Genomic DNA, 21,524 nt, shown 5'->3' with positions numbered 1-21,524 from the left:
GGTTACTTTCGCCTGAAGAATTTTAAGCATTTGCTGTGTTGCTAGTATTAGGTACAAGCTTCAAAGGACGATTACAGTTTATGCTGCTCTTCAAAGGCACCGTCGTCTGAATATCATACAATTTAGCCTCGCATGCATGGTTTCTCGCACTCACTGTATAAAAACCAAAATAATGGACCAACGTAAGGGTTTGGATGACCATCCCAAAGTTTTTTTTTTTTTTTTTATTTTCATATTTTGGTTAAGGACGGGCGTCCCTTATTTGCGGACGCCGTCCAAAATGAAGGGACCGTCTCCTAATTTTTAAAAAAAAAAAATTATTCAATTTACTTATGGACGGGCATCCTTTAATGGGGACATCCGTCTGTAGTAAATGGACCCCCGTCCATACAAGATGGACGGGAGTCCATGTAAGAAACGGCCATCTCAAAATATGGACGGTCATTCACTAGAAAAATATTTATTGTTTAATCACGCGTCTGGATTGCTGGTGTGAGTCAAAGTGACACGTAGGTCAGTACACATTTTCAGTGCAAAAACCCCGGTGTCTGATATGGAGCTTTATTGTTCTAAAGAATGCCTTTTGATCTCAAGAAAAACAGAATAGAACAATTAAGTTCATTGATTTTTTCTTCCTTTTTGTAGCATTTTGTTGATTAAACAAAGGATTATAGATGATTGGTTTGGTTCATTGATTTTTTCTTCCCTTTTGTAGCATTTTGTTGATAATGTTAACGAGCCTTTTCTCGGGGGTCTCATCAGTCGATAACATTATTGAACCAGTAAATAAGTATTACCCTAAATCACTAAAATGAAGGAAAAAAGAAAAAAAAATTATTCTATTTGTTAGCTGCCTCATCCTCTGAAAGAGGACACAAGCGTAGCCCACATTGCACTTTTTTGTTTCATGTGGCTTGACTTTTCATGTCATTATACTTCACAAATTCAATTTACTCGACTTTTGCAGCAAGCTAAACATGGAGTAAATCAAACTCAGCCGCCATAAAAGCTATACAGTTTAGCAAGCACAATCTCCATGTGCTGCATATTAACCCCTCAATTTCTAACACCAAATAAAGAATCTGACTGTATTTGGTACGTTCAAAGGTCCGTCAATACATCAAAGATTGCATCAATACTCAAATGAAAGAATCTTAAACTATTTACTCATGTTTATTTCATAAACAAATTGAATGTGCTGTATAACAAACTGATATTCACCATTATTCATTCTATCTCAAAATACTTGGAAATGAAAGACACAAAGAAAACTATGAGAAGCTGAGATTTTCTTAAGCCATTATTTCTACAGCAGGAGTAAGCAAGAAAAAAAATCGAAAGTAAAGAACCGAGCTGTCATCATTTGCAACCAGAAATTGAATGTGGCAACAGAGAATGAAAACTAAAAAAGAAGAAGAAAATACGTTAAGCATAACGAATTACATAATTACATGCTGCTCAAACAACAACTAAAACTTATGTTGTGTCATCCTTTTTCCTCTTCAAGTATCAGCTTTAACAAAGTTTCACATGCACGACCCCAGAGAGTAAGCATCAAATCCGAGTTCTCCATCCATTATCAATGTCTCATTTTGGTCCTGCATCATCATATATATCACCCAATCAAAGCTTGTTCAGAAGTTACAAACAAGAATCAAGTGCCAAAAAAAAAAGACTAAACTACAAAATCTTTACATAGTTCTATATTACAACCAATGATTAGTTCTTCATTGCCTAAATCATCATGCATACAAGGGTCGTTCACTCCACATGTAGAATCCTCTTAAGCATTTTATAACTCTCGTTTTAATGAGAAACAGGAGCCAAGCAACTATGTTTGGGAGTCAAGTTAACAGACTACTACCAAGTTAACCTATCACCAATATTCATAGATTACAAAAGAGGTCAACCTTAGTAGTTATATATACAGACTAAATTTGTACTAATGTTATAGAGAAAAAGAAAATATAATCAACAATGCGATCCATGTATACCAATGAGTAATAGAGAGGATGGAATAAGAAAAGTGAAAAAATTACAAGCTTAAAGAGAGCACAAGTCCACAATATGATTGACACTGGTAAAGTAAGATATCTAACTTACCCGTTTCATTATTGCACTCATTATATCATCCAAGGACTCATAGTTATTTTGGATGAAACCATCCTGCGACTTGCTTTGCTCAAAGAGGTAGTCCTCGTTTGACCTCAATTTTGTGTCCAAAGAAGATTTTTCAACTCCATTTTGCTGAACAATGTAAGGACTACTTTGATCCAAACTCTGACTAAAGGGGCCCATACCACAATTAACAGAAGCTAAGGAATTCCCAGAACTGAATGAATTATTTAAGTTGTGGTTGTAATTGATATTCTGAACAACATTATCAATCAGGCCAGTTTGGCATTGCACACCTCCTCTAGTATCATCCATATGCACTGAAGTAGTAATTGAAGAAGAGAGATCCAGAGGGTTATTAGTGATTTGACTGATGGTTGAAGGTAAATTTCCATTCAAATTATTAGAATGAATTTGATCATGGCCAAAGGGTTCACTCATAGGCAAAGAATTTGATGGAAATGTTGATAACTGAGCTCCACCGGGCCAGCTTTCATCACATCTATTATGATCCAGAAAATTAGATGAACCACGGACACCAATGTCAAAAGATTCTTGTTTCACTGAAGGTACACCGAAAGAAGGTTGGCTTCCAAAAGCTCCTCTAATCTGTGCTGGTTGTGAGCCCGCTTGTAACATAAAAGAGTTTCCTGAGGCAGTGGTTGCACAGCTGCTTGAGCAACCAAGAGTCACTCTAGCATCAGCAAAGCCAGTTGGAGCCGGAAAAGCAGATGGATAATTAATGTGATTAGATTCTCCAATAAGGGTAGCAGACTTGCTTTGTGGCAGCTGGCTGAGCTCTATTGATGTCTGAACTCCTTGAAACATATTTGCACTTTGGTTTGCAGGCAACACAGATTGCTGGATCTTCCCAATAGAATTAAAGGAGTTGTTCAAGATTTGGGAATGACCTGGTTGTATAATGCCCGAAGAAGTAATTCCACGTATGGTTAAACCAGCTGTGGAGTTCAATCTATTGAGCATACTACCTGGTGGATATGATGAAATTGCAGCACTTGAAATCCTTCCTGAACCACCCAAGCGAAAATCGGTATATCCATCCAGAGCACCCATGCGCAAATAAGTAGAGTCTTTACTCCCAAATGCGGCGGCTATGTTAGCCTGCTGGGATGCTACATTACTAATTCTTTTCAGGTAGAGCCTATATTTCTGCAACAAAAAATAAAAAAGTGAGCGTCAGTGAGGGAATTGTTACCTATTTCTATGAATTTTCACATAGATCCCAGACACAGTGAAGCTGAAATTACATCGAAACAAAATTTTGACATGCATGCCTTAGGTACTTTGTAAAAAAAAAACATAACATTTAGCTTGCAGGATTACATTTAAGTAAAAACCTAAGTTGATGCGGCACTTCTATGTGGCAAAATTAACATTCAGATCAAAATTAACAACATAGATCCATATATTTTAAAAAAGTATTTCTTTCTTCTTGAAGATCGTCCTAAAATTTTGCCAATATCAAAGACCTTGTAACTATACACAATATTTATCATGTTTATACCCATATATAATACTTCAATCAGTCCTAAGACAAATAAATATAGCTTGAAAGAATTTGTCAATATATACAGTGTTAGGGACACAATACAGAAGACCCTCTAAAAATAAAGAATGACAAGGAAAGGTCAGTACCTGCAGATGGCTCGCCACATTTTCTCGTGTTAGCCCTTCAACGTTCATCAGATCAAGAATTTTCTTTGGAACAGCCTCTGCAAAGGATCCAAAAAAAAAAAAAAAAAGTTACAGAAAATTAAATCAGGAATAAGAAATTTATTATCAAGAAAACATGGTACTACTTCTTTGTAAAAAAATTCTTACTGTCAAGTCCCAATTGATTAACAGCTGCAACAAATTTCCTATGCAGCTCTACAGACCAAACAACCCGAGGCTTCTTTTGGGTGGAAGAGTCTTCATTCTCATTTCCCTCCTCATCAGCTTCTTCATCATCATCGTCATCTTGGTCCTTCCGTTTCCTGTTGGCTTTTCCATTTGGATCAGAATTACCAGTCGAGGCAGCCGCTTGTCCATTTTCTCCCATTCCAGCATGAGCATTCTCTTGATTAGCTGACTTGCTTTGGTTCTTGGGATCAATTTTCTTTTTCCGAACAACATGTTGCCATATGTTCTTCAACTCCTCAATTCGAACCGGTTTCAACAAATAGTCAACAGCACCATGACTAATCCCCTTCATCACAAGCTTGGTATCACTATGTGCTGACAACACTGGAACCATAAAACAAAATCAACATTAAAAATCTAATCCATCCCCTATATTAACCAAACTAAATTATATCATTTTACCATAATTAGCGACCCTATTGAAACTTATTTTCCACTCTTTCATCTCATTCTATAACAAAATTCTATAAATTAGAAAAACAAAAGAAAAAAAAAAAAAAAAGGGCAAAGACCATTAAATGTCATAAAGTAATAACGAGCTTTTAAGCTTACTTATGACAGGTAGGTCCATCTCAAGCCCCACAAGCTCAAGAAGCTTAAAGCCATCCATGTCTGGCATATTAACATCACTGATAACCAAATCATACTTGTTTCTATTTTCTCTCAACATTTTCAGGGCTGTCACTGCCTGATTTGTGGTAGTAACTGCAAAAAAATCAATAAATGACATGAAAAATTAAGCAAAAATTTGACAGTTCTAAGAGTCAAAATTTACATAAAAACAATTGAAGCTTAGATTAAATCAAATGTACCTTATTAACATCCATAAAAAGTCAAAACCACAATCAAATCACAGTAGGAACAGTGTATAACGGCCTTCAACCGCCAGTTAAATTAACAAAATAAACTAAAAATCATAAACAGAAACAGAAACAAAAATACAAATACAAATACAAATTTTTTTTCATAATTCAGATGAATTTACTTAGCTTAAAACTCAAAACAGAGTACCCATCAACAAAAAGATGAAATTTTGAAGGTGAAAAAAACACAAACAAAAAAATTGAATAAGACAGGGAGTATTTGTAAAAATTCAAACACCCCATCTTATATAAAACACAAAAAAAAATAAGTAATCAAAAAACAAAAAACAAACCTTGATACTGGCATTTTTGCAAGAGAGTCTCAATGACTTTGAGGCAAATAGGGTCATCATCAACAGCAAGAACACGCATACCAATAGGGAACTTATCTTCACCTCCATCTTCACCAGTTGAAGAACTCTTTTTGTTCTCAACGATCATTGTGAATTACAAAAACTAAAGAACCCAGTTGAGACAACAGAGATCACTGAAAAAAAGTTGAAATTTTTTAGAGTTAAAACCACTAAAGAATTTAACTTTGAGAGGCAGAGACAAACCCCAGATGGCCAAAGGAATAGAGGGAGTGAATTAGACAAGATTAAAAAAGAAAACTCAGTAAAAAATAAGGGTGTACAAATGGACAATGATGGTGATGGCCAGAAGAAAACAGAGTTTTGAGAAATCAAAAACAGAAAACAAAAGCAGTTTTTTTTTTTATTTTTTTATTTACATAATAATGAAAACACTTTTGTTCTCTCTCTCTCTTTGTGTTTTTGTTTTTGTTTCTCTCTCTACTGTGTGTTCTGTCTTTGGCTTTTTCTTCCTTTTTCAAACACAACCCTCAAAGCCTTTTTGTTTATTGCTCGCGGAGTTCTGACCTGGACACCCCTGAGGTTTAGTGAGAATACAATAGACCCAATATTCGGAATATAACACTTACACCTTTGTAGTTTTCTTATAATGCCGTTATACCTTTATAATTGTATGGTGTTTGTGAAAAGTAACCATCATAAAATAATTAATGATAAATGAAAAACAAGAATTTTATTCCCAATGTTTGTCGGATTGTCAAAATTAAATATTTTTAAATTATTTAATATATTATGAAAAATGTAATATTAGTTGCTTTTTGTTGTAGGGAAAAGATTATATAAGGGTGTGTCACATTATATCAAGAATTAATTTATAAAAAGTATTGTGTCAATTATAGGGTATAAGTGTTCTATTCTGAAACCTAGGGGTGTTATTGTATTCATATAACCTACGGGTGTCTAAAATACCTTGGTTTATGGCGATATATTTAATTAATTATTTTATTTATTTATTTATAATTATTTTTTATGTGTCTCAATGAAAACTTTGAGTATCCTAATCTCAACCATTATTTAATCTAATATTTGATTGTGTGTTGTATAAGTCAATCATCCACCTTGGTTTGAGGTGAAAATATTTTAAATTTTAAATGAAATAAATAGTTGAAATTATTATAAGGAAATTATTTCGAAATTGGAAATAATGTAATTAGGGTGAAAAAAAATCTAAAAAGATTTGGATAATTATTTAGGCCTTAATTGGGTAATTTATTACCATTTAATTTCATTTTTGGAATTAAAACCAAAATTTCCTCTCTTTTTTAAATTTTGGATTAAGCCTTTAATTTGAATTTCGTTTGAGTTAATTAATGAGTAGTAAAAGACTAAATGCCCTTCAATTTACAAGTGCATTGGATTAGATTTTGGGGGTAACATCATAAATAAAGAATTATTTTTGGTAATTTTGAAATAAAGAAAGTAAAATTAACATTAATTCTTAGTGTTAATAATTTGAAAATAATTAAAAAATTAAAAAAAAGCAATAAAGGAATCATTATTGCTTTGATTAGTTAACCCATGTAAAAATGAACCATTAATGGTGCTTAAAGTTTCAAACTATTAATTAAATAAATTTTTAATTTAAAGTTAAACAAGTTATGGAAGCAACCTACATGGATGACACGTTTCCTTAATCTTCGCTAAATGTCACATCAAAACATATTTTATTTTTGGGCACATATAGTACAAAAATAATTAAATGCTAGTTGGTAACATTTTTTATTTTTTTGAAAAATTATTTTTTTTCCTAATCTAATAGTTCTCTCATATATATTTTGTCCTAATATAACTCCCTAAATAAAGAGTACGTCACGACAACGCAAGTGAAGCTCAAAGTTTTTATCACTTGGTTAATTGATCTCGTCTTCTATTTTGAAGAACTTCACCCAATATTTAACAGTTACGTAATAGACTATGTGCCTATTCATATTATTCTCATTCATATAATTATCTGGGTTACCCACAGTGGGTTTCACTTGTTTGTCATTGACTTATTATATCGCAAGAGGATGCACGTAAGACTTTCTCTTAGTACTTCTTAAATATTGTTTTTTTCGTTGATATTTACTTTAAAATAAAAATAAAAAAAGACAGTTAATAATTAAATAATATTTTTTTAATGTTATATAAAAAAGGGAATATTTGTTGATACAAATAAAGAGAGACAACAAACAAAAGTGTAATGTAATACAAGAATAAGAAACACTAGTGTTAGTGATTGACAATTATAGCATTACTATTAAACCCTAACTTTTTTCTCGAGGAAGCATTCCAATTAAACCCTAATCAATTAAACCCTTTTGAGTTCTACTAATTTAGACATTAAATTCTTATTTATACATTTATAAAACGTTTAATTATGACTATATAGTATAATAGGAAACCCCTTTTCATTTGACCATACAATTCATAATTCCCTCGTTTATTTCATTTCTAAAATAGGTTCATTGAACCTGAAAAGTTTCTCGTACCTATGAAACCGAAAGAAAACTTTTATGTCTTATTGGATTAATCGATTAACTTGATATCAAATTTTTACCTTTTTTTGACTTGGGGTTTTCACACTATATTTTGAGAAAACCATCAACATTTGAAAGGTTTTCATTTGAGTTATACTATTTTGGGTATTTTATTTACACGTTTCAGTTTCATTTGCTTTTTTGACCATACAATTCATAATAACTCTTTCATTTTTGAAAATGGGTTCCCTAAACCTAAAATTATCTCTTTGAAAATATGGTACAATGAAACCAAACATTACTCTTTATTATCAACTTGTTATCCAAAATTTTTTTTTTTGATTTAAATATTCTAGTTTCCCACGCTTTAAAAGAAAAAAAAATGAATGAGTATATGTGTATATGTTTAATTATACAGTTTACTTTACTATTATTATGATAAATTCGAGAATATTTTGGGTCGACATTGTAATGTTTACCTATTTTTGAGTTTTAAACCCTATTTAATAATTCTCTCATTATTTCATTTCTAAAATAGGTTCATTGAACCTGAAAAGTTTCTCTATCAATTAAACCGAAAGTGAACTCTTATGTCTTATTGGATTAATAGATCAACTTGATATCGAATTTTTACCTTTTTTTACTTGGGGTTTCACACTATATTTGAGAAAACCATCAACATTTGAAACGGTTTTCATTTGAGTTAACTATTTTGGGTATTTTATTGACACGTTTTTAGTTTCATTTGCTTTTTTGACCATACAATTCATAATAACTCTTTCATTTTTGAAAATGGGTTCCCTAAACTTAAAATTATCTCTTTGAAATATGGTACCAATGAAACCGAACATTACTCTTATTTCTCGTTGAATTAATCGATTAACTTGTTGTCTAAAATTTTCTTTTTAGATTTAAAAGATTCTAAGTTTCCCATGCTTTAAAAGAAAAAAAATGAGTATATGTGTATATGTTTAATTATATAGTTTACTTTACTATTATTATAAATAATTGAGAATGTATTGGGTCGACATTGTAATGTTTCCTATTTTTGAGTTTTAAACCCTATTTAATAATTCTCTCTTTATTTCATTTCTAAAAATAAGTTCATTGAACCTGAAAAGTTTCTCGTACCAATGAAACGGAAAGTGAACTCTTATTCTTATTGGATTAATCGATCAACTTGATATCGAATTTTTACCTTTTTTTACTTGGGGTTTTCACACTATAAGTTGAGAAAAACATCAACATTTGAAACGGGTTTTCATTTGAGTTATACTATTTTGGGTATTTTATTGACACGTTTTTAGTTTCATTTGCTTTTTTGACCATACAATTCATAATAACTCTTTCATTTTTGAAAATGGGTTCCCTAAACTTTAAATTATCTCTTTGAAAATATGGTACCAATGAAACCGAACATTACTCTTATTTCCTGTTGAATTAATCGATCAACTTGTTGTCCAAAATTTTATTTTTAGATTTGAAAGATTCTAAGTTTCCCACGCTTTAAAAGAAAAAAAAAAAAAAAAAAAAAGAGTATATAGTATATGTTTAATTATATAGTTTACTATTATTATGATAAATTCGAGAATGTTATTGGGTGGACACTGTAATGTTTACCTATTTTTGAGTTTTAAACCTTATTTAATTCAAGAGTAAGCACGTGTTCGCCACTCTCCAAAAAAGAGAGTGGGCAATTCAATTCTTCGGATTAGGTAATCTTGTCAAATAACAAAAAGTACCAAAAAAAAGTACCACCATCTGATTGTAGGAGAGAGAGGGAGCTGTTGATTAGCGATTCCAGCACGTTTCGATATGTGATTGGCTGGGGTGGAAAACGTGGACCCAGCTGAGATTCCGGACGCAGAAAGAAATGCAGCCTTTTACGACAACGACACGTCGGCCGCAGGATATCAGAGACTTGGGGGAACATCGGGAACCGAAGACTTTGTCTTGTGGACCACACTTTGAAAGGTCCACTGTTGAAACCCATGCTGATGCGTACCACTGGATCAGAAACAAATCCACCTGCTTCTATTTCGTATGATTGTACATTTTGACTATTCATACGTACGCGGTGATAAATGGTAAAAGTATTGCGTGCAAGAAATGTATATAAACTTGTCTAATCATGACAAATTATGAATATATTTGATTTTTAAATTATTTTCATAAGTTTTTCCCAATAATTTACGTCTAGCTCGACGAAATTACTAAACTAACTAGATGCTCAAAAGAACCCGATCTCATTGAACGAAAAATCCTGAAAATTATTCTGATACATGGTTGAACGAGAGGAAATAGCATCGTATAACTGAAATATATATAAAACATGAAGAATCCAACTTTGATAAAAAAAATTATATATAGGTTTGCTAGTGTCAATCGTAACTCTCCTTGTGTTAGAGCAAATGAGGCTGGGAAACGAGTTACGCTGCAGGAAAGTTGGTTGAGCCCCATGTTTTGAAGTTCCAAAGCAACCCCATGTAGCAATGTGTGGGCAAGTTGCGGAAAATCTAAGTGTGGTGCGATGAAGCCTCTGCCTTGTGGCCTTCGGGACAGTGCGCAATGCACGAATGTGGGGATTGAGCCCCATGCACGGGTTACCAAAGCCAACGCCTATGTAAACACGCCATTTTTTGCCTATATAATACCGATGCATGGCACGTTGCGGTACCTTAAGCATGGTTCGATGCCCCCACCTAGCACTAGCAACGTTGTGACTAAATCTCATGCACGGTTGCCGATGCGAACACCCATGATAAGCACGTGGCATTTGCTGCCTATACAATCGTGCAGTTGTAACGATTGCTAACCCTCCTCATTTAAATATAATTAATTATATCATTCTTTTTACTAAAATTTTTTTTATTCACGATCGAGGTGAGTGTTACATTCTCTTTGCAAGGATTATCGACTTCTGCCAACACTCCAACAAATTCGAGGTCAAATATGAATAGTTTCAACAAGGCTGGTGAATTCACTGGTTCAATTAATTTGAAATTCTATTGCAAATTTTATTTTCAAAAACCGATGTTTAACAATAATTTTGTAGTAGAACTTTCTTTTAATAATTAAATAATTACTTTTTTTAAACAGTATATAGATATAATTATAATTTATGGTTGATAAAAAATAATTTGTTATTTATCAAAAATTAATTAAAAATTAAAGCATATTTGATGAATAAATAAATAAATCTCATAAAGGTACTCTTATTAATATTCTTTCGACATTATTATGAATTCTAAACCAGGATCTTAAATATTCAATCCCACTTAATGGGTTCCTCTAAATATTTAAATACTAAAAATAAATTTTCAATTTTTTTTTTATAAAAATCAAATTAAATTGAAATTTTGTCGTTTAACAGTTTATTTATGTGTGGAAACATTGTCCTAAAAACAAATTAAAAACTTCCACACTTACGACTTTTAATATGTATATATAAAGAAGAATGATCAGGTATGAACGTCTTCATGTTTTTTAAATTAGGACCTCTATTAACTGACAATAGCGACATAACAATAAATTTATTTAGTTTTCAATAGACGATTTCTATCTAAATTTTTTTTAGTGTTAACACCTGAGACGAGCCGTCAAAATTTGACACATTCCCAATATATATTTCATGGATACAACTAAGTTGCTTAATAATTTAATTAACATTTAAATGTAAATGCCAGAACACATAATTTACAATTGGTTGTAAGCCAGCTAAAGACAGCAACAATTGGTTCAAAATTTTAGCCCCCATGTGGTCTAGCAAAATGTTAATTAGATCCACATGCATTAATTTATTAATTTAATTATTAATCACTCCTACTAATCTTGATTAACAATGTATCAAACGGGTTTGAGTGTAGATTCTTTTTAAGCTTAGGCTTCCTTGATTAATCGAGAACGATGGTTTTCAACGAGTTATCGTTAGTTTTAAGATTGTTATTGATTTATAATGTTATATACTAATTACTTAGGAATGATACCAATAACTAAAGTGTATAATTCAGTTTTGACAATTAAGTTTTGGGCATTTAGTTAATAATTGTGATTTCTCTGATGTTATTATTCCATAATATTATTTGACGAGACGTAAATTATGACTTTATTAAAACACTAAAATTGGTACACAATGTTTTCAAATGAATTATCTTGTGACAAGAACTTGGGTTGATATTGGAATCCACATTAGCCACCTCACCACACAACTCTTTTCCAAGGCAAAATTAAATTAAACTAATATTTTTATTTTATCAATTAATTAAGAAAAGTCTAATCCAATCAATCAATTGATTGGTTAATTAATATTAATTAAAATCTGATTAAGTTATGATAAGAACTTCAATTCCTCCCTCCCAAAACTTTGAGTGTCAAACAATTGATAAGAGGTAGTGGGCATTCAAGTAGAAGATGATTTGCTAACTCGTTTTTTTTTTCTATCTTAAAATCATTTTTTCTCCACTAATCTTCTTCAATGGAATCTTGTCTCCCATTATTAAGGATGTGGGTCCTTTTGTTTTAATTTAAATTTTCAATTATTTTGATCATTAGTTTTGTAATTTTTTTTCTAAATTATATTTTAGGGTTTTGGAATTACCAATTATGAAAATTTCAAATTACCCCACCCTTGGGTGATCCAGCTATAAGGGTGAACCAAGAGAATTGTGCATGACTTCAACCCATAGTCTCAAGTTTGATTCCTCGCCGAGCGCAAAGATAGTACCTTTGCCCTTGATTTGCCCGAAAGACCGCAGTGCTGGGTTGTTACTAGGTAGCTTCCTTTGAGGATTAGTTGAGGTGTCTGTAAGCTAGATTGAACACTTCAGTTAAAAAAAAATAATTCAAATTAAAACAAAGCATTTGGTTAAAATGTTCTCAAAAACCATTTTTCAAATATCTCTTCATTCTTTTCATAACCGGACATCAACTCCAATCATTCGATAAACAACTCATTGGGGATAGATCTATATACAGGCAATAACCCCTTTAAAAAGGTATAAGAGGTTTTCTCCTCCTTATCCGACCGAAGAAAAAATGATCAGTAGTTTTATGCATTATATCGAACACGTTTTTAGCTGCTAAAAACAGTTGATTATAAGTCATACTTTTAGATGGTATCTTAATTTCTTAAAAAATATTTTTGAATCATAAACTAGATACTAGATAATCATAGGATAATTAAGAGAGACATTTAGACAACCTTTCTTCAACAAAAGATACTATTAATATATATATTATGGGGTACATTTGACTATTTGGTATACCTTAATGAGCTTAATTAAAATATAATTCTAGTTTTTGTGGGGTCTAATAAATTATTTGTGGGGGCAATATAGAACTTTGAATCAAGAAATTATAAATTCTCATAGGCAAAATGAGTTCCAACCTTAATCCAACCAAATTAGGTTCTTCAAGGGCATTTAATTAGCTAATTAATTAAGATTAAGGACTAGTAGGGATATCTTCAAGTAGAATGTGTCTTATAAAACGAATAAAAGTGAACCGATCTAAGATTATATATAATATTATTCATCAATGGACCTTTAATGATAAAGTTTAGTCGAAAAGATATTATGCGATGAGTTTGATATGCAATCTAAATGTGATTATTTCATTTTTGAAAACATTTAATATGGAAAATTCTACGAAAAAAGAAAGGTGTTTGGTGAAACGAGTCTAAATTGTTTCTAGAAATAATTTTTAGAAGAAAAAGAAAAAGATGTTTTATCAAATTCCGGTAGCTATCAACTCTAAAAGCGTATTTTAAATATTGTATTTTAATCTTTGAAAATTATTTTTAGATCATGAATCGATCGGGAATCGATTATTTCGGAAATAAAAATAAAATAAAATCATCAATTTGGACAAATTCATTTCCTCACTATTATATCTCCAACAAGATCAATTTTTTCTTGCTAAATATTTGCATAATTAGTGTACATGCAAGCAAGTCTTGTTAGATCTCTATGATCTTTAAGTCAACACAACTTGACTTCATATTTTAATCAATTTGTACTTTAAATAATTGATTAATTTCTTATAACATTTTTTTTTGCATATTTTATTATACATATAATTTAATATATATTTTTGGCAGATCAGAACTCAGAACTCGAATTTCAATTTATTAAAAATAACATTTAATATTTATTTAGTTTTTTTAATTAGCCACTCTTTTATACTTGATTTTTTTTTAATTAGCACTTGCGGGAGATAATTATTTAATAAGAGACAACTAATCAACATGTAAAATACATTTTTTTAATTAGAGAAGAACTACAAGAAATAAGAGAGTTTATATCAAAGATAAAAAAAAATTTGATATCCGATGAAAAATATACACTTAAAAAAAAAAAAAAGAGATATATGGATAAAATAAGGTTAAAAATTTATCGTCTGTTGTCAAATTTAAATATAGTTTTCAAAGCAAGAGATACGAAAATCTTTTATAGTTTTTAATTTGAAACGGTTGTTAAATATAATATTCAACTATGAAAAACTAATATATGATTCAAATTTTTGAAAATGATTTTAGATTGCAAATCAAACGAGCCGTCATATTAACACATTTATATCGATAACATTAGGAGTACAGTATATAAAATTTATTTTACATTTTTTTAGTAGATAATATTTATTTATGATAAAAATATTATTTATGTGATAAAATGCCCACCAAGATAATTATGAATGAAGCTTCAATCTATCTTATTACTCATCATGCATGTAAAATGTAAAATTTTTGATATTTTTTTTTTATAAATTTAAAATTAATTAAAAACCAATCAATTGTAGCATCATTGGCCATACTTTTCAATTGAGAAATTAATAATAATTAGTCTTTGCAAGTAATGATTCATAGCTAAAGTCACTTCTCAATCATAAAAACTTTAGAACAATTCTAGAATTAATCATTTTTTTTTTAATAATCATTAACTATAAGGTTCACCTTTGTGAAAGAATAAATCTCTAATCAAGACATCATGATATTAATTTATCCGAACCACATATATAAATTCCTAAATCTAAATTGTAAATTATCGTATTAACCCAATAAGATGAATATAGTAATAATGATATTAATATCAGGTCGTCATGAGTCTCCCGACTATAGAATAACCACTATTTTAAGATATTAATATAAAGTTAAATAGCAACACCATTATCGACTTATAATTATATTATTTTGTGTGAACTACATGTAATGATGTTGGGTTGATAATTATCGTCGGACTTGAATCGATCAATTTATAGAGTGAGAAGTCAAAACCATTTGGTGGTGGTTACGGGCCGACCAGTAACGTTACATTAACCGGTGACTTAACATTTTTTATATATTATTTTATTTAATTTATATTTTAAAATTAATATATGGTATAAAGTTGGTACCTAATTTATGCTTTTAAGGGGTTATGGCATGTGAATATCATGAAACAATAAAAGTTATTACTGAAATTTGTTCCTGTTTATTTTTCATTTCTAAAAATAGGTTCATTGAACCTGAAAGTTTCTGTACCAATGAAACCGAAAGTGAACTCTTATTCTTATTGGATTAATCGATCAACTTGATACCAAATTTTTACCTTTTTTTGACTTGGGGTTTTCACACTATATGTTGAGAAACATCAACATTTGAAACGGGTTTTCATTTGAGTTATACTATTTTGGGTATTTTATTTACACGTTTTCAGTTTCATTTGCTTTTTTGACCATACAATTCATAATACTCTTTCATTTTTGAAAATGGGTTCCCTAAACTTAATTATCTCTTTGAAAATATGGTACAATGAAACCAACATTACTCTTTTTCCGTTGAATTTCGATCAACTTGTTATCCAAAATTTTATTTTTAGATTTAAAGATTCTAGTTTCCCAGCTTTAAAAGAAAAAAAAAAAAAAAGAGTATATTGTATTGTTTAATTATATAGTTTACTTTCTATTATGATAAATTCGAGAATGTTATTGGGTCGACATTGTAATGTTTACCTATTTTTGAGTTTTACCTATTTAATTCAAGAGTAAGCACGTGCTAGCCACTCTCCAAAAAAGAGAGTGGGCAATTCAATTCTTCGGATTAGGTAATCTTGTCAAATAACAAAAGTACCAAAAAAAGTACTACCATCTGATTGTAGGAGAGAGAGGGAGCTGTTGATTAGCGATTCCACCACGTTTCGATATGTGATTGGCTGGGGTGGAAAACGTGGACCCAGCTGAGATTCCGGACGCAGAAAGAAATGCAGCCTTTTATGACAACGACACGTCGGCCGCAGGATATCGACTTGGGGGAACATGGGAACCGAAGACATATCTTGTGGACCACACTTTGAAAGCTGCTACTGTGAAACCCCATGCTGATGCGTACCACTGGTCAGAAACAAATCTACCTGCTTCTATTTCGTAGAGTTGACATTTTGACTATTCATACGTACGCGGTGATAAGTGGTAAAAAGTATTGCGTGCAAGAAATGTATATAACTCGTCTATCATGACAAATATGAATATATTTGATTTTATTAAATTATTTTCATAAGTTTTTCCCAATAATTTTACGTCTAGCTGACGAAATTACTAAACGTAACTAGATGCTCAAAAGAACTTGATCTCTGTTGAACAAAAAATCCTTGAAATTATTCTGATACATGGTTGAACGAGAGGAAATGACATCGTATAACTGAAATATATATAAGAACATGAAAAATCCAACTTTGTTAAAAAAAATTATATAGAGGTTTGCTAGTGTCAATCGTAACTCTCATTGTGTAGAGCAACGACTGTCGTGCAGTTGTAGTTCTAACGATTGCTAACCACACTACTCATTTAAATATAATTATTAATCATTCTTTACTAAAAATTTTGATTCACGATCGGGGTGAGTGTTACATTCTCTTTGCAAGGATTATCGACTTCCGCAACACTCCAACAAATTCGAGGTCAAATATGATAGTTTCAATGAGGCGTGAATTTCACTGTTCAATTAATTTGAAATTCTATTGCAAATTTTTATTTTCAAAAACCGATGTTTTAACAATAATTTGTAGTAGAACTTTCTTTTATAATTAAATAATTACTTTTTTTACACAAGTAATATATATAATTAATTTATGGTTTAAAAAAATAATTTGTTATTTATCAAAAATTTAATTAAAATTAAAGCATATTTATAAAATAAATAAATACTCATAAAGGACTCTTTTTAATATTCTTTCGACATTTATTATGAATTCTAAACCAGGATCTTAATATTCATCCCACTTAATGGGTTTCCTCTAAATATTTAAATACTAAAAAATAATTTTTTTTTTTCTTTTTTTTATTAAAATCAAATTAAATTGAAATTTTGTCGTTTAATGTTTTTATGTTGGAACACTTGTCCAAAAACAAATTAAAAACTTCCACACTTACGACTTTTCAATATGTATAATAAAGAATGATCTGGTATGAACGTCTTCATGTTTTTTAAATTAGGACCTCTATTATCTACATTAGCGAACAATAATTTATATAGTTTCATAGACATTTCTATCTAAATTTTTATTTTATGTAACACCTGAGACGAACCATCAAAATTTGACACCTTCCCAATATATTTTCATGGATACAACTAAGTTGCTTAATATTTAATTAACATTTAAAATGTAATGCCAGACACATATTTGACAATTGGTTGTAAGCCAGCTAAAGACAGCAACAATCGGTTCAAAATTTTAGCCCCCATGTGGTCTAGCAAAATGTTAATTAGACTCACATGCTCATTAATTTTATTAATTTAATATCATCCATACTAATCTGATTAACAATGTATCGAGAAAAAAGTTTGAGTTGAGATTCTTTTTAACTTAGGCTTCCTTGATTAATCGAGAACGATGGTGTTCAACGAGTTATCGTTGTTTTACAGGTTGTTATTGATTCAATATGTTATATGACTAATCACTTAACAATACCAATAACTAAAGTGTATAATTCGTTTTGATATAAGTTTTGGGCATTTAGTAATAATTGTGATTTCTCATGTGTTATTGATTCATAATATATTTGACGAGACGTAAATTGACTTAATTAAAACACTAAATTGGTACACAATGTTTTCAAATGAATATCATGTGACAACTTGGGTGATATTGGAATCCACATTAGCCACTATATCACACACAACTCTTTTCCAAGGCAAAATTAAATTAAACTAATCTTTTTATTTTTCAATTAATTAAGAAAAGTCTAATCCAATCAATCAATTGATTGGTTAATTAATTAATTAATTAAAATCTGATTAAAGTTATGATAAGGGCTTCAATTCATCCACTCACAAAACTTTGAGTGTCAAACAATTGATAAGAGGTATGGGGCATTCAAGTAGAAGATGATTTCTAACTCTTTTTTTTTCTATCTTAAAATCATTTTTCCTCCACTAACCTTCTTCAATGGAATCTGTCTCCTATTATTAAGGATGTGGGTCCTTTGTTTTTATTAATTTTCAATTATTTTGATAATTAGTTTTGTAATTTTTTTTCTAAATATATTTTAGGGTTTTGAAATTACCAATTATGAAAATTTCAAATTACCCCACCCTTGGTGATCCAGCTGTAAGGGCGAACCAAGGGGACATGCTGACTTCAACCCATAGTCCTGAGTTCGATTCCCCACTAGCGCAAAGGTAGTACATTTGCCCTTGATTTACCCGGGGACCGCAGTCTGTTGTTACGAGATAGCTTCCTTTGAGGTGCCTGTAAGCTAGACTAATACCTCAGTTAAAAAAAAAAAAAAAAATCAAATTAAAACAAAGCATCTGGTTAAAATGCTCTCAATAACTATTTTTCGAAGATCTCTTCCTTCTTTTCATAACCAGACATCAATTCCAATAATTGGATAAACACTCATTGGGATAGATCTATAAATGAGCATTTTTTTTAATATTATATAAAAAGGGGAATATCTGTTGATACAAATAAAGAGAGACAAACAAACAAAAGTGTAATGTAATACAAGAATAAAGAAACACTAGTGTCAGTGATTGACAATTATAGCATTACTATTAAGCCCTAACTTTTTTCTAGAGGAAGCATTCCAATTAAATCCTAATCAATTAAACCCTTTTGAGTTCTACTAATTTAGACATTAAATTCTTATTTATACATTTATAAAACGTTTAATTTATGACTATATAGTATAATAGGAAACTCCTTTTCATTTTTGACCATACAATTCATAATTCTCTCGTTTATTTCGTTTCTAAAAATAGGTTCATTGAACCTGAAAAGTTTTTCGTACCAATGAAACCGAAAATGAACTCTTATGTCTTATTGGATTAATCGATCAAGTTGATATCAAATTTTTACCTTTTTTTGACTTGGGGTTTTCACACTATAATGTTGAGAAAACCATCAACATTTGAAACGGGTTTTCATTTGAGTTATACTATTTTGGGTATTTTATTTACACGTTTTCAGTTTCATTTGCTTTTTTGACCATACAATTCATAATAACTCTTTCATTTTTGAAAATGGGTTCCCTAAACCTGAAATTATCTCTTTGAAAATATGGTACAAATGAAACCAAACATTACTCTTATTTCCCGTTGAATTAATCGATCAACTTGTTATCCAAAATTTTCTTTTCAGATTTAAAATATTCTAGGTTTCCCACGCTTTAAAAGAAAAAAAAAAATGAATGATTTTATGTGTATATGTTTAATTATATAGTTTACTTTACTATTATTATGATAAATTCGAGAATGTTATTGGGTCGACATTGTAATGTTTACCTATTTTTGAGTTTTAAACCCTATTTAATAATNAGTACTACGAGGTAAATTTTAAAAATTTGTGAAAAAGCCCTTAGGTTTACTAATTTAACTAAAGACCCTAACATATAAAATGACAAAAATACCCCCACCACCTACAGTGTCAGATTCCGGCCACCACCACCGGAATCTGGCCGGAAAATTTCGTTACGGCACAGACCGGTCGGATCTGTGCCGTAACACGTCGTTATGGCCTTTTCCAGCCAGATCCATGGTGGATCTGGCCGGAAAAGGCCAGATCTACCGTCTGTTATGGCCGTCGACGGCCGGAAAAGGCCAAACGAGGGCCATCTTTGGCCGTCAGCGACGGCCAAAGATGTGGCCATCGTTTTCTGTCAACGACGACCAAGATTTGGCCGTCGTTGACCGTCAATGACGGCCATTTCTTTGGCCATCGCTGACGGCCAGATCTGGCCTTTTCCGGCCAGATCCGTGGTGGATCTGGCCGGAAAAGGCCACAGCGGTGAACTTCCGGCCATTTCTGGTCGGAAGTTAGGCCGTTGTACAGATTCCGGCTATCACCGACGATGGTTGCCGGAATCTGACAAGTTGGGTTGATGGGGGTATTTTTGTTAATTTTTAAACTTTTTTTCAGGGGGTATTTAGTGAAATTAATAACCTTATGGGGTTTAAATGTAATTAAAAAAATAGGGTAATATTTCTGGAATAATGTGCCAAACATTATTTGGAGAATAGGATGCAGAATAGGGATAAAAATATTAAGCCAAACATGCAGATAGATTTTTTAATATTTAAAAGCAACCTTTTTTGAATTTTAATTACGTATATACACATAAAACCTCTTTAGAGTGATACTCTATATAGGAATAAACTCTACATAGTCATAAAAAAATTTAGTCCCAATTTGGGATAGTTATGAATAAGAATAAACTCTATATTTTAATAAGTTATAATTTTTCTAATTCTCGTCGTAAGGAAAGTTGTCTCTACATAGTAATAATTATCTGTATATTACAAAAAAATATATGTTATGTAAAATTAAAGGTTCAAAATGAAATAAAATATTTATTTAAAATTGTTTGGGACAATAATTTATATTTTAGAGTTGCTATCACATCATTTATCTTACGAGTATGTAATAGCTTGTTAGCATAAATACCTTCTTGTTGAAGCCAAAATATTTTTAGTTTCTCAAACATGTTTAGAGCTTTATGGCATAAGACTTTTTGTATTTCCGTACTATTATCCTTAGGATTATTTCCTTTCTCTTCTCGTCTAATTGCAACAATGATTTCTCATTTGGTTACAGTATACACGATTTGTTACTCATTTGGATAATCGAAGAAGATATTAATATCCATTCGATTAGTGTAGTGAATTTGTCGAATCTGATCACTCAATTTATAGTGACTCTTTTATTCTCCTCATCCACTTCATTTGTAACTTACAATTCATTGACATTAGTGGTCCTAATTTTGTAGCGCTTAAAACCATTGACAATTGTCTGTAGTTTCACATCAATTGACCATGTATCAACTGTATTTACAGTTTCAAATGAAGGCAATTGAAACGCTGTATTGAAATCATAATATTACTAAAATATAAATTGAAATCCTAATATTGTACTACTAAAATATGAATTATAAAATAAGAAATCAAATTACACCTCCATTAAGTTATAACCTTTTTATAGTAATAAAATTAGTTAGTCCCAACATTATAATTATAAAGAAGTTTTACTCTCTCTCCCTCTCTCTCTCTCTCTCTCTATATATATATATATATGTTTTCATTTTATTTGAGAACAGCTCACGATCAAAATATTAAAACTGTTAATGGGCCCATTGGGCTTACAGCAGAGGCCCAGTAAGAGTAACATATTGGGCTGTGTATTTGATGAACTGGGCCCATTGGGCATGCCCAATTGGAATTGTAATAATGGGCCTCCGGTAGTGATAAGTTCATAGTTTTTTTCTTTGAGTTGGTATTGTGTTCATGTCGATTTGACTCATTTGACATTTAATTAATTTAAATT

General features: G+C 30.8%; 1 protein-coding gene across 1 annotated transcript; it reads right to left on the bottom strand.

Annotated features, from left to right (window-relative positions):
- Nucleotides 1-1,272: 1,272 nt before the first annotated feature.
- LOC116131076 (two-component response regulator ARR12-like) lies at nucleotides 1,273-5,685 on the bottom strand. The gene is made up of 6 exons (XM_031416717.1): nucleotides 5,195-5,685; nucleotides 4,591-4,743; nucleotides 3,958-4,362; nucleotides 3,772-3,848; nucleotides 2,104-3,285; nucleotides 1,273-1,598 (listed from the first exon to the last, which is right to left on the bottom strand). Exons 1-6 carry the CDS (start codon nucleotides 5,340-5,342, stop codon nucleotides 1,527-1,529), a joined length of 2,037 nt encoding a protein of 678 aa, XP_031272577.1. The 5' UTR covers nucleotides 5,343-5,685; the 3' UTR covers nucleotides 1,273-1,526.
- Between the last annotated feature and the right edge of the window lie 15,839 nt (nucleotides 5,686-21,524).

This window comes from Pistacia vera, unplaced genomic scaffold (assembly GCF_008641045.1).
Source record: "Pistacia vera cultivar Batoury unplaced genomic scaffold, PisVer_v2 Contig228, whole genome shotgun sequence".
Lineage (NCBI taxonomy): Eukaryota > Viridiplantae > Streptophyta > Magnoliopsida > Sapindales > Anacardiaceae > Pistacia > Pistacia vera.
This window is presented reverse-complemented; position numbering and strand designations above follow the sequence as displayed.

Bases quoted from the DNA above. Each gene is read 5' to 3' on its own strand.
- LOC116131076 (XM_031416717.1), bottom strand. From the start codon at position 5,342: ATGATCGTTGAGAACAAAAAGAGTTCTTCAACTGGTGAAGATGGAGGT. The intron at 3,286-3,771 runs GTACTGACCTTT...TTTTTGTTGCAG, and splicing joins ATGTGGCGAGCCATCTGCAG to AAATATAGGCTCTACCTGAA. The intron at 1,599-2,103 runs GTAAGTTAGATA...ATGATGATGCAG, and splicing joins TGAGTGCAATAATGAAACGG to GACCAAAATGAGACATTGAT.